The sequence below is a fragment of the Daktulosphaira vitifoliae genome, unplaced genomic scaffold (assembly GCF_025091365.1).
Source record: "Daktulosphaira vitifoliae isolate Bord-2020 unplaced genomic scaffold, ASM2509136v1 Scaffold_5, whole genome shotgun sequence".
Lineage (NCBI taxonomy): Eukaryota > Metazoa > Arthropoda > Insecta > Hemiptera > Phylloxeridae > Daktulosphaira > Daktulosphaira vitifoliae.
Genome location: NW_026099576.1, coordinates 31,833,019 through 31,846,626, shown reverse-complemented (window position 1 = coordinate 31,846,626; position 13,608 = coordinate 31,833,019). Strand labels below are relative to the sequence as shown.

At 24.2% G+C, this 13,608-nt stretch overlaps 1 protein-coding gene across 4 annotated transcripts in view; it reads right to left on the bottom strand.

Annotated features, from left to right (window-relative positions):
• Positions 1-806: 806 nt before the first annotated feature.
• The window catches only part of LOC126907878 (putative inorganic phosphate cotransporter), a 29,810-nt gene continuing 17,008 nt past the window's right edge, over positions 807-13,608 (bottom strand). For 2 of the 4 annotated variants that reach the window (XM_050689526.1, XM_050689527.1), the window contains 7 exons: positions 13,333-13,420; positions 12,963-13,186; positions 12,711-12,866; positions 9,386-9,518; positions 7,705-7,943; positions 7,104-7,239; positions 6,573-6,771 (listed from right to left, as the gene is read on the bottom strand). In XM_050689526.1, coding sequence (XP_050545483.1) covers positions 6,710-6,771; positions 7,104-7,239; positions 7,705-7,943; positions 9,386-9,518; positions 12,711-12,866; positions 12,963-13,186; positions 13,333-13,420 — 1,038 coding nt within the window. In that variant the 3' untranslated portion in view covers positions 6,573-6,709. Of the gene's footprint in view, positions 1,497-2,933; positions 2,978-6,572; positions 6,772-7,103; positions 7,240-7,704; positions 7,944-9,385; positions 9,519-12,710; positions 12,867-12,962; positions 13,187-13,332; positions 13,421-13,608 lie in introns of those variants that run through there. The other 2 variants (XM_050689529.1, XM_050689530.1) reach the window with 2 other exon arrangements.

Genomic DNA, 13,608 nt, shown 5'->3' with positions numbered 1-13,608 from the left:
CGTAACAATCCTGGATAGAACATTTTTTCAACTTAATAAAGTCATAAGTTTGATAAGAAACAAGTTCAGCATAATATTTTACATTTTTTTAGTGAATTAATTTGCGACATTTGTTTTAAATGAGCTAAAATTAAGCTCCCAAAAGTAAAAAACTCTCCAAAGATTTTAATATTAAAGATAATAGTGTCGCATCTGAAGCTTAACACAAATAATAGTAAAAATAGTAAACTATCAAAAGAACCTAAGTAATTGGATTAATTAAGGGATCACAAAGGTCATGCCCCTATTTACCATGATATTTTTTTTTCAAAATGAATTAAGAAGCAAAAAAAATTTAAAAGTAGGTTATTAAAACTATCGGTCTCTTTGCGATTTTTACATCTATGACACTTCCTATTTAAGAAATCCTTCCTATATCACTGATGTAAGTCAGTTATATGTAATTGACTTAAATTTCCAACTTTAAAGGAGATAGGTACAATTTTATTTTATTTTCAGTGAAGGTGTAAAACTGTCTAAAATATTGTACATTTTTTATAGTAAACTGTAATTTTTAAATATTATATTTGATTTTTAGGTGGCCAAATTTAACTTTCTTTACAGTAAATTATGTATTTAAAATTTTCTAATATAAAATTATAAAAAATAAAATTTCTGCAGATAGTTATTTATTTAATGAAGTCAAAGAGGTAAGCAACTTTTTAAACAGTAAAATAGTTAATATTTACAACATAAATAATGCTGCAAATAAAACATTTATATAGTATATAGACAGAGGACGCCGTAATACTTAATTACGAAATAGATATGTGTTTATATTTGTATTTTATTATATGTAAATGAAATATAAAAATTTGTTAATTGTAAATATTTTATACAATACAAGTAAATAATAATGATAAAAAATATAATTTGCTAATGACAATCGTTATTTTTACTTAAATGCATAACATGTAATTGTAGGCAACATTAGTTGCACTCATGTAAAGATAATAGTTATACCGAACATTGTATGTAAGATTTTTTATATCTATGCTTAACATAGTATACCAATTAATAGTTTCAATTTAAATTTAGTAACTAAATAATTGATTATAAAAAACATTAATATTTTCACATTTAAAACAAACAATATTTCAAAAATATTCAGTAAGAAGAAAATAAATTTATAATTATTATTATTATTTGTACGATTTTTAATCAATTTCAGTTAATAAAACATAAAAAATACATACCGGCAGTTTTTCTTTGGTTTTTTTTTCTTTTAATTAAATAAAAAAAAATTAATTTTAAAAAATATATTGGAATATTTATAACATTCCAAACATAATATTATAAAAAATATTTTATATCGAACAGCTCGAAATTAATAATAAACCGAAATAATATTAGCATATGAATAACAATTTCGTTTTACATAGTCATTACCTTTTATAAATTTATTAAGTTGTACAAATTTTAAAAAATTACTTCGTCAATTTTGTGTTACAGTTCATCTAAAAAATAAATTAAAATGATTAGTCCACTAATTATTTAAATTTATAACTAAATACAATTTCAAAATATTAAAAACTAATTACTAAATTCATTAAAACGGAATTATTTCAGAAAGTTTTGTAAGTGTTTATGTATATTAATAATTTGAAGTAATCAATTAGTATAAAAAACTCCGTCAGATACTTTTTAAGAATTAAAATAGAACTCTACATAAGTAAAAAAAAATTTTATCTGATTAGTTTTCGTAAATTTTTTTTCCCAATAATAATTACTGTAAACAGTTTGGTTATCTATTAAATACAATTACTTATATACTAGCTAACTAAAATTTCAATATTTATATATATTTCGTTGAAATAGAAAAAAATCATTTTTGTGCATTGAAATTTACAATTTTTTAAGTTTTTTACAAAACAATACAGTGACTAAATAGTTATAGACAAGTACACGGTTTTTATAAGAAGCGCACATTTTACATGTTTTTATTATTTATTTTATTATATTATTATTCAAACGAATTAGTAGTACGTAAAATAAGAGAAAACGAAAAATGTACTTATTTTTGTCAGAACCATATCAAAATATAAGCAAAAATATTATCCCTTACGGTATAATTCTTATTAGTAAAGAATTTCATATGTCTCCTGATGTCTGCCTATGGTCATAACAATCACTTAATTTATATAAATAATGATTTTGGAAAAAAAACGTTTTAGTTAATTATAATTTATTATACTTATAATACCTTTAATTCCTAACATAATATAACATAAAAATTAGAAATTAATAGTATTAAAAAAGAAAAATTAAATAGAGATTACCATAAATAATAAAAGTATTTATACACGTTCATTAAGCAAAGTTAACTCTCATATAATATTAACACAATATTTTTTTTTATAAATAAAAACTATGAATTTCATGAAAAATTAACGTAAAAAACGGGTGTGTAATTAAATACGTTTTTAATTAAAATTACAATACATTCAAAATATTTTTCTTTATTTAATCAAATAGAATATAGTGAAAATATTATAATAATTATAATATTTTTACTTTATAATTATTATATCATTAACTATTAGGACTTTTTTCATTATATTATGAAAGTTTACATTAGTCTACAAAAAAATTTCATTAACGACAAAAATATATAATCTAGGCTAATTTTCGCGTTGATTTAAAATTTTAAATTAGATTATATCTATCACCTTTAGTTTATTGAGATATATAATAATTACTAAAAAAAGGTAATTACGAATAAAATAATTATTAAAAAAATATATATTTTTTTAATCATTATTGATTTTTATTTTTGATTGTTAACCATAATCTATGTAATACTTTGGATCAAAATATTATATTTAACCTATTTTATTGTCCTTTGAAGTTGATTTTTACAAAAATGTATAGTAAATAAATATTAAACTTATTACCATAACTTTTTTTTTGGCTTAAATTGCAAGTTTGAAATTGACATCTAGAAATTAGAAATGTTATAAGCAGTGGTCGGAGTGGCTCAAAATATGTGGAGGGATGCCCTCCATTTTTGTCGATAATCTGAATACACAATGAATAATATAAAGGGGGATATATTATTTTAGAGATAATAAGTTGAGATATGAAAAATGTAAATTTAAAAAAGTAGAGGGATGGCATCCCTCCGTATCCCCCCCACTTCGACCACTGGTTATAAGGATTAAAATAATGACAATGTTTAGATTGATATTTTATCAAGAAATTATATAAATACTACTAAGAGTAAATATATAAAAAAGCTCAACATTTTGTTAAAATCATTATTTTTTTTATTTATATGGAATCATTTCAATAAAAATCATAGTAAGCATTGCTATGTAATTTTTGGTTTTTAAAAACATGCTGCAAATGAAATATTCAAAACCTAATCAATTTTTTAATTATTTAAAACCAACCAAAAATATCTAAGTTAAAATTAAATTCAATAAAATCTATGAATAATGTATTGCATTCCTATGGTTGATCTTATTCTCATCTAAGGATGCTAATAAACATATAATTAGATTTTTATTGCCTTGTTTTTATAGAGTTCATTTGACTTATTATTCAATATCTTTTTATTCATAAATTTTCATCATAAAAATAGTGGTTTGGTATTTGTAGCTGATCAAAATCTATATTACGAAATGAACCAATAAAGAGAACAATTTATTTTAAAAATATAAATGTAGTTTATTTATATTTTATATCATCATAATCATTTCCTTAGATTCTTGACTGTGTTAAGGGTTAGCTTTAGCTTACTGATAAAAAGAAATTTTGGAGGTGTGTATAACAATTAAATTTCCATACAGTCTCACCTATTCGGGAATTAACAGCAAATAGCGCAGCTGAATATCAACACTAAAATAATGACTGAATGGTCTACTGCTTCTTATACTATACGCCCCCTTATTAATATTTTATATAAAATATAAAATATTATTGTTATTTTAATTATAATTTTATACTTTATTATATTTTAACTTTCCTGATTTCATTTTTAATTCTTTTTCTATGTGACTCAGATAAACATTCTATTTAATGCAGGATCAAATTTTATGCACTTTTGCCACGTAACTTGTGCGACCATTTTATCTTTGAAGGATGAGAAATTGCCCATCTTCTTTGTTTTTAATTAGGCTTAGGCTTTAATCATGCAATTTAATATTAAGTTGTGCATATTAAAAAATAAAAATTTTGTAATTTAACTAGACACATTACCTACAAGAGATATATTTATAATATTTTGCGAAATTTTTAATATGATTTTAAAGGCACTACACACTTTTAGATATACTCTACTTTATTAAGTTAGGCTAACCACTAAATAAAGAAAACACTAATCTTTGGTTACAATTTTACTGGCATTTTATAGGTTCATTAAACATATTGACCAATAAAAAATATCAAAAATTTATGTGAAATAAGTTACATTTCAACATCGATAAGGCAGAAATGTTCAAATACGAAATAGCTTATTTTAATTAGAGTAATAATTGTTATTAATAATATGTATAAAAACATGAATATATATTTCGCGCTAAAATATGGGATATAAAATTGTAATACTACAAGAAATTGTGTTATTACCTATTTTTTATACATATTTTTAAGAAGCGATATTTGTGTATTATTAATATTTATAAAGATTAGCGATAAAAACAAGGCTGAAAACTGTTTACCTACGATTGCCAAAAATTGATAAATTACTCAATTAGTGAAAACCGGAACTTCTTGAGATTTTTTTTTTTTATTGAAAGCGGTTTTATTAAAACTTATTTAATTTTATAGAATCTAACTTCAAAATCGGGAATTGTTTTTCATAATTGCTTGTTTTATAAGAATAACTGTTTAACTCCCACACAAATAATACAACGGTTTTTGAGAAATACTGATGATTCAGTGAATATTTGAACAGCAGATATGTCTATACTAGAGAACTTAACAACATAAAAACAACGTATTGTAACGATTAATCATCGATTTTAATCGATTAACGGATTAAACCGATTTTTAAGTGGTAATATAATAACTATAACAATTTTAATTTAGAAATATTTAACTCAAAAAGCCACTAAAAAAAATCGCAAATACGTATTTCAAGAACAATGTTATCAATTCTAAACATATACTGACACCCCGACAGAAAAGAAAACTCCTTTTATACCCCTAGTGACCTCATTACTTAGTGACGTTATCACTAAGTAATATTATCACATTTTGCCAGTTTATACAAGTTTAATAATCAACTTTTCAGTGGGCCAAGATCCTAATTAAATTATTTTTAATTTTAACATTTCTATTGCTTACCTTATATTAAGTTTTTTGCAATTATTTTTTCTTCTTTTTCCTCACCTTAATCCCAACTACTTGAGGTCAGCCATATACTTTTAAAGTTTTTTGTAATTATATATGTTTCATATTAGTTTTATGGTATTAATGGAGCGATTATGTGTGAATAAATGTTATTGATTACGTCACTAGGTGATATAATTATTGGGGTATATAAGGGTTTTTTTTTCTGTCGGGGTGTCAGTATGTGTTTAGCGTTGATTATAGAAACATTGTTCTGAAATACGTATCTATGATTTTAATTAATTTTTTTTTTTGTGAATTTTTGAGCAAAATGTTTTCTAGTTTTAAATTAATAATATTTTTAATATAATTTTAGTTTTAAATAATATTAGGCACGAGTGATCAATTTTTATTAAATAACCATTTTAAAATAAATGGTCGAAATTCGTTTATGTGGTAAAATGCCGTTATTTTTACCAGTTTACAAATTTCTCGGTTACTAACAAAAATTATAACCCCTTTTTTGATACCGGTATTTAACATTGGCTAAAAACCAAAATATTCAAAGTTTTTCATGAAAGATAAAATTAGACCGTTTTTATTAGATACGAAATTTAATAGTCGATATTACAAAAAATTCGGTAAAACCAAATTATTTACTACAATTTTAATTCTGTGAGATTTTTCATTTTGTAGTATAATAAGAGATAAAAATGAAAAATTTAGTTTCTACTTCTTTGAGACACGTATAGGAGTTGACTTATGATGCTCAAAATTTACCAACATTTTCTATATGCTGTATAGAACAAAATTCCGATGATTTGACATCAAATTTATTTAAAAAAAGTTCAACTAAGAACTACTTTAATACCTACTCGTATTTAGTTCCTTCATTAATACACATTTGTTAACCTGAGCAGGTACCGATTTCAAACTTTGCAATTATTGTATAATATTATCGTAATAAATTTATTTTATTTTAATACTAATATAATTTATTTTATTCTCTTTAGTGCATATTTTTTATAATAGTTTTTTTGGGAGTCTTTTTTTTTTTTATACATTTTTTCCTTTTTAGTGTGTTTTTAAAATTTTCATGTTATAACTTGTTGATAAATACAGAATATAGATAGTTTCATTAGAACTTTTCTATTGACTGTTAACACCATTTAAGAGCCAAGGAAAACAAATTATGTGTTATCATTGAATTGGGCTGGTTGGGCAGTTATTGTGATTTAAAAATTGAACTACTGAACCGATCTTTATAAAATATCTATATTAAGATCTAAACATCTCAATTTTAGCTATTTATAAAGTTACATTTAAAGGATTATTATTTATCATTTGTAAATAATTTATAACGATGTAAATGCAAAAAAAGTGATTTTAACGAAATTTAAGCTCTTCTCATACATTTACTCTTGATAGTAATTGTATAATTTCTTTGGCCACATAAATCTATACAATGGTAAATGCAATTATTTACATCATATACTTCTTAAAATTATATGAATACAAAATTAGTGTAATTATAACAATACAATTAGTATATAAATGATAATGACTTTTAAAATATTTAGTATTAATTACATTTGGTGAATGTTATCATGCAGTGTGCAATGGTTCGTTTTATAATTGCAGTCTGAAGAATACAAATTTACAAAAGGGAAGTATAATATATTTATATATTTGTACAATAATAGTCTAATTAAGTTAGTCAAATTTAAACGTGATTATTAGTCAAATGATCAAAAAAACAATACTGAGATTTCTAAAAAAAAATTACACACCATTAGGTTCATTTGTTGGTAGTGGATCATTCCACCATTGTATTTTCGCTGAAGCCAATATCACATAAACAGAGTTAGCTAAAAGTACAACTCCTCCGCTTATCCAAAAGACATATCGCCATTCCAAAAGAGTATTCTGAAAACATAATTGTATAATAAAATTTACTGATTACAGTTTGTTTTGATGAAAATATTTATCAAACGAGTAGTCAAGTTTTATATTTACTCATTCAAAAGTAAAAAATTTAATTCTAAATATAAATATATAGAAGAGTTTAAAATATCTTCAACACTTTCTATACATCATTTTTTTCTGTCTCTATTCATCAAAATATGTACATATTTTATAATATTAAATTGTCTGTGTAATCTGATATAATAATTTATACGTCCATATTTAGTTTGACGTCTTCTTTATTTAATTTTAATAATTATCAAATTATTATTAATTATTATTGTATCGAAGTTTAAGATAAGGGTTGCCGACCACAACTACTTGGGATAAAGGCAAGAAAAAAAAAAGAATTAATATCAAAATTCAACCTATTGATATTTAATTAATAACAATAGACCATTAAAATTGATAAGTAACTTAAATTACATTTGGTATAAGGTATCCAATAAGAGGAGGTGATATTATGCCAGCTACAGCTCCAACTCCATTAACCAACGCCATTGCTGGACCAGCATAATTAGGACTCAAATCCAATACATTAACTTTCATACTAGAATAGAAGAAACCCATGGTAGCCATACCAACAGTAAATAAGGCGACTACTCGAACTTTATCACAACCAGCATATGATGCTGCCAATGTTCCTAACATAGGTCCAATGCAAGCTGTAAAAAAAATACAGTTCCTATTAGACATCATTCTAATAAAAGGAAAAAATTCATTAATAATGATTCATGATTATTATTAAATATATAATTTTTGTTATTTTTTTAATACTTAGACTTTTGTTACATGAGTTCATTTAAATATTTAAGTAAAAAAAAACACTGATATTAGTAAACAATATTAAGGAAATTGTCATGTTTAAAAATAATTAAATGAAATATAATATCAACGAACAATTTCCAACACTAAAACTAAATAACCATTTTTAAATCATCAGAAACGGAAATATACTTTTCCAAACCTGTTTTTCCCATTGATTTCAAATCTAATTATATTTTTTCTATCATCTCTAATTTTTGAAATAATTACTTATTAGTAAAAACGAGTAATAATATAATACGGAGCAAACATTATATTTATATCATAAACTATTAGAACATTTTTCATCATTAAAAAAAAGATGGCTACGTTTATTATATTCTTGTATATTATGAAAGATTGCATTGTTCTACAAATAATTTTATTAAAGACAAAAATATACTTTCTAGGCCAATTTTTTAAAATAGTATTGATCTATATCTGAGAGTGATTGAAATCATTGTAAAATACTTCAATGCATATTTAAAACATATTAAAAAAACAATTTAACATATCTACCAATTCTTGGTAGATATTTTTAAAAACCATGAAGACATGGTTTTTTTATTTTAGTGTTTGATTACTCAATGAAGATAAGTCACCGGAACATTTTTCTTATTTTAATCATATATTACATTAAAACAATCTTTAAATTTAAATAATTTTGAATAATACATATGAAATTTGGTTTTAATGCCCAATAACTACTATAAATCGAAATTTTGTGTAATTTTCTTTTTTTTATCTTAATATACATTGAATGATCTTTAATTTATTGCAGATTTAAAGAGTTTTGGTTTTTTAAAACATTATAAAGATTGAAAATAAAAAAATTTAGATATTTTTAAGCACTCGTAGAACTAGGTTAATGATAAGATTTTCTAAAAAGGCATGTCATCATCAAGGGAAATGCTTGCAGTATTATTAATCAAAATTTCGCAATATTCTATCCAGTTTTCAAAAAACTGAAATGAAAGTAAAACTAAAAATATCAATAGTCAATATCAAATATTAACTCTTATATGACAACTGTAACTTTTTGGGATATTTTTCTTTATTATCAGGAAATGTTTAAAACTATTGCTCTGATAACTTCAACTAGATACTTTTAGTAATCTTTTGATGTGTTGCTGATCAAAACCTGACCCGTAGTAACGGAGTACGCAGACACACAAAAAAAGAACATAGCAGAGTAAATCGTGAATCTTCTCGATTAAAGCAAAAAAATTTCTCATTTTTTAACACAATTTTTTTCAATAAAAATTGTTGAATTTAAAAGATATTTAACGTATTTATACATTACCAATAGTTGAAAATAATCGCCTTTGTTTCAATATAGATATTTTATCGTTTGTTATTAAATAGTCACTTAACCATCCACTGAATATAGCAGTGAACCACATAATAAGATGGGGCATTGAACTCCAAACTCCAGTCTATCAAAATAAAAACAATAAGATATTCCACACATAATCATCTAAGTTCTGAGGTATTAATGTATAATATGCCCTGTCATATTATTAGTCCCAAAACAAAAATCAATATTTCTTATTTTTTGATTTGAAAGTGTCAATCTTTTTAATTTTAAACTAATATAAATCATTATTAATAAATCACATATTAATGATCTCATATATGAATACCTTCTAAATTCTTCTAATTTGACCCGTAAAAATATAATTAATGATTTAGGTGTCACTTTTGATTACAAATTCTCTTTTAATTAGCATATTAAACTTATAAGAAATAAGTCTATTATGAAACTAAGATTATTAAATCACTCTCGTGTTAATTTTAATAAGTACTAAAAATATTATATTACTCTTTAATCCGATCTAAAATTAAATAGACATCTCTAATTTGTTATTCAGATACAATCTTTTAAAATCAATAATTATGTTCTATAAAGAATAATTTTTTAACATTTGTTTATTAAAAATTTCATTACCAAAGGTTTACTCACTCAGGATATAAGAATATAAATATATCATATAACATTATTCCACTTAAAATTAAATTTTAGCTACTTTATTTAAATTAATCAAAAATTAAATAGTTATTTTAAACTATAGGTAAATTTAACTTTTAAAGTTAAAAGTTTAAATATCAAAAACAAGTTTGTCCTGTAAATAGTTCTAATTTATACATGAAATACTCTCCTGTCAATAAACTTATGTCCATTTGTAATTCTAACTTAGATATTCATTTATTCAATATATCACTCAGTGAGTTGAATAATTCACTTTTTAATTAAAATTAAATGTAAATATTATTTAGTTAGTGATCGTAAATTAAGTATTATCAATATCTTGTAAATTTTATATATGTAGATCAATTCATTTTTAGTTTACTCAGAAATGTATTCATTATATATGTTATTTTATAAATGCATAACTATTACTGTTAATGTTAATTTATGGATATTCTATGTATATTATGTTGTTATTGTTTTAAAAATGTCTTCTTCTTCTTCCTTGCCTTAATCCCAACTACTTGGGGTCAGCCACCCTTATCCTGGGGCGTGGTGTGGCGCGGTGGTCACACTAGTTGTTGACAAAACTCTAGTTTTAAGCCGAGCCTACCGCCGTAGGTGAACGGATGGGTGACCATGTGTGCGCTTCTACGGTGGCGAAAAGCACCATGTCCCCAATGCAGAAGGCAACGGGAAACCACTGCACTTAAATTTCCCTAGGATATACCAATGGTATTAACCAATCTAACGGTTGTAAAAAAAACCCTTATCCTAAACTTTCACTTGACACTATCTCTCACATCATCTACGCTCTAACCAGATATCCTCATATTGCATTCAATAGCATCCCTCCATCTCTTTTTTGGTCTTCTTCTACCTCTTCTTCCTTCAACATTCATTTCTATAACTGTTCTTACAGCTTCCGATTCTTCTCTTCTCATAACATGACCAAACCATCTAAGTCTATTTTCTCTCATCTTATCCACGATTGACGTTACATATATACTCCCTCTTATATGCTTATTTCTTATCCTATCTTCTCTAGTCACTCCACTCATCCATCTAAGCATTCTTATCTCTGCTACACTCATTCTCTGCTCTACTTTCTTATCAACCGCCCAATACTCTGAACCATACTTCATAGCTGGTCTCACTACAGTCTTGTAGAATTTAACTATCAGCCTCATAGGAATTCTTTTATCGCATAACACCCTTCACTTTGCTCACCTACAATTAATCCTGTGTCTTACATCCTCGTCAATACCACCGCTTTTTTGCCCAACTGATTGTTTTAAAAATGTAAATTGGAAAATTTTTTTAAGAAAAAAAAAATCATTATAATTATTATATTGTTGAAGAAAACAGTAACTTATACAAAAATGATTTTTTGAATTTTCCTATAGCATATTTTGTAATTCTCGGACAATTGTATACATCTTTGCGTTTAGTTTTCAGATCGTCTACAAAATCAATGTTTAGTTTAATATTTTTAACAGAAGTACAATAAAAAAATCAGTGGTTTCAGGTATTTAAAATTTCGTTAAATTTTGAGCTTTCAACATGTACTTAATTTGATAAACTTTCATTAATAACAAATTTACCATTTTGAATAACATTATATCTTGCAAAAATCTTAGAAAATTTTCTATATAAATTTTAAAAAATTTGATATTTGTTGAAAAAACACTTACTTAACAAAACCAAAGCATTCTTAATTCTTTTATCTTTAATATTATTGAACACTGTTTTTTTCGTTAAACGTTATATTATAGTTAAACAGTATAATCAAACGATTACATGTATAATCAGTGTTATGAAAACAATTAAATAAAAACAACTGAGGTTTAAAACAAAATCATCAGCAATAAAATTACCAAAATGTATAATAATAAAAAACATCCAAATTAAGGTAATTTTTGAAAAAGTTAGGTAAGGTTAATCTAAATTTAACTATTTATTAATAAAGAAACTCTTATTATTGACAGAGTTGAAGAGGAAGCCATAGAGTGCCTCCCTCGATATACAACAAAACAATTTTTAATATCACAGGTACACACACATAAGAAGTTTGTACTATCAACCTATTTTTATGTATTTTGATGTCATAATTATCCACAAAAATTTTTGGAAAATATCAAAAACTAGAAAAAAAGTAATATAAAAAAAATGCACCACAAGTTATGATTATTTTGTCTTTATGGTCATAATGTTTTAAGGTCAGATAAATTTTTTTTTTTTGTAAAAGCTTCTTATATTTACATATTATATTTATATTTATATTTATCATCCATAGAAATTAATATATATTTTTAATTTATATTACAATGATGCTTCTATACTAGATATGTAACTAACAAAAACCGAAAAATTTACAAAAAAATGATTATTTTTGAGAAATAAAGTAACTAGTGTTAAAAGAATCGCCATTTATTATTTTTTACTTAAAATGCCTTATCTCATCAAAAATAATTTATTAAAAACATTTTTTTTGTTTTAGTAGTGATTTTTTGAAAGATACTATAATTTATTAAATATAAAACTAAAACCTACAACCCACAGTCCAGATGATTTAACAATGAATGTTAATTATTTTTATTATTAGTTTGTTACTATCACTTTACTGTTATAGTCTGATACTACTACCTACTATACATACCTCGGCAATTGAAAATTTCATTACAGACTTCATATATTTAGGTAAATCAGTATGAATCATAAACAGTGCCCAATCATGAGCTATCTGACCAATCATAAGTCCCCACATGGGACCTGATACAAGCATAGATAACCACGGAGTTGGTTGCATTTTTTCCTAATGTATCATAAGATAAATAATGGCTTTTACTAAAAATTCATGTAAAGAAACTATATTCACTAATTTTTAAATATAATTAAAAACTAAATTTACTTTGTTTTTGTTCACTCCTTTTAAATGTCTTTCTAAGTAAGTAAGTTCATAATCGGATATAGTTGGATGTTCACATGGTCTACTAAATACCAAAAGATTCCAAAAAACATACCAAATAAGTGCAATTGCGCCAAATGTATAGAATACCAAAGCCCAATTGTCATCAGTTAATTTTAACATGTATCCAGCTGAACTTTGAGCAACTATTGTACCGATCATATTTCCTAGAAAAAATATTACTTAGAAAGTGTTATTTGTTAAATTAAGATTAGTTTAACAAGAATTTTTTTTGAAGTTCAAATACATATCAGAGAAGGTTAGGAAATTTAATAACCCAACCCTCCCTAACACACATTATCACGTAAATTACCTGCAAATACAAACGATCCTATGGTAGATCTTTCATTAATGGGTACCCATTGCGCTAATAACGCATTCATTGCTGGTATCGTTGGACCCTATAATAGTAAAAGCAAATTCTTCAAAATATGGAAATTATATATATATATATATATATATATTTAATTATAAAATTTATAAAAATATTTAAGCTGTGCATCAAATAATAATTTAATTTCGCCTGTATGTCTACAAGAATTGAAAAAAATGATTTAAATCACTTGAACCTATGACGTATTATAAGGGC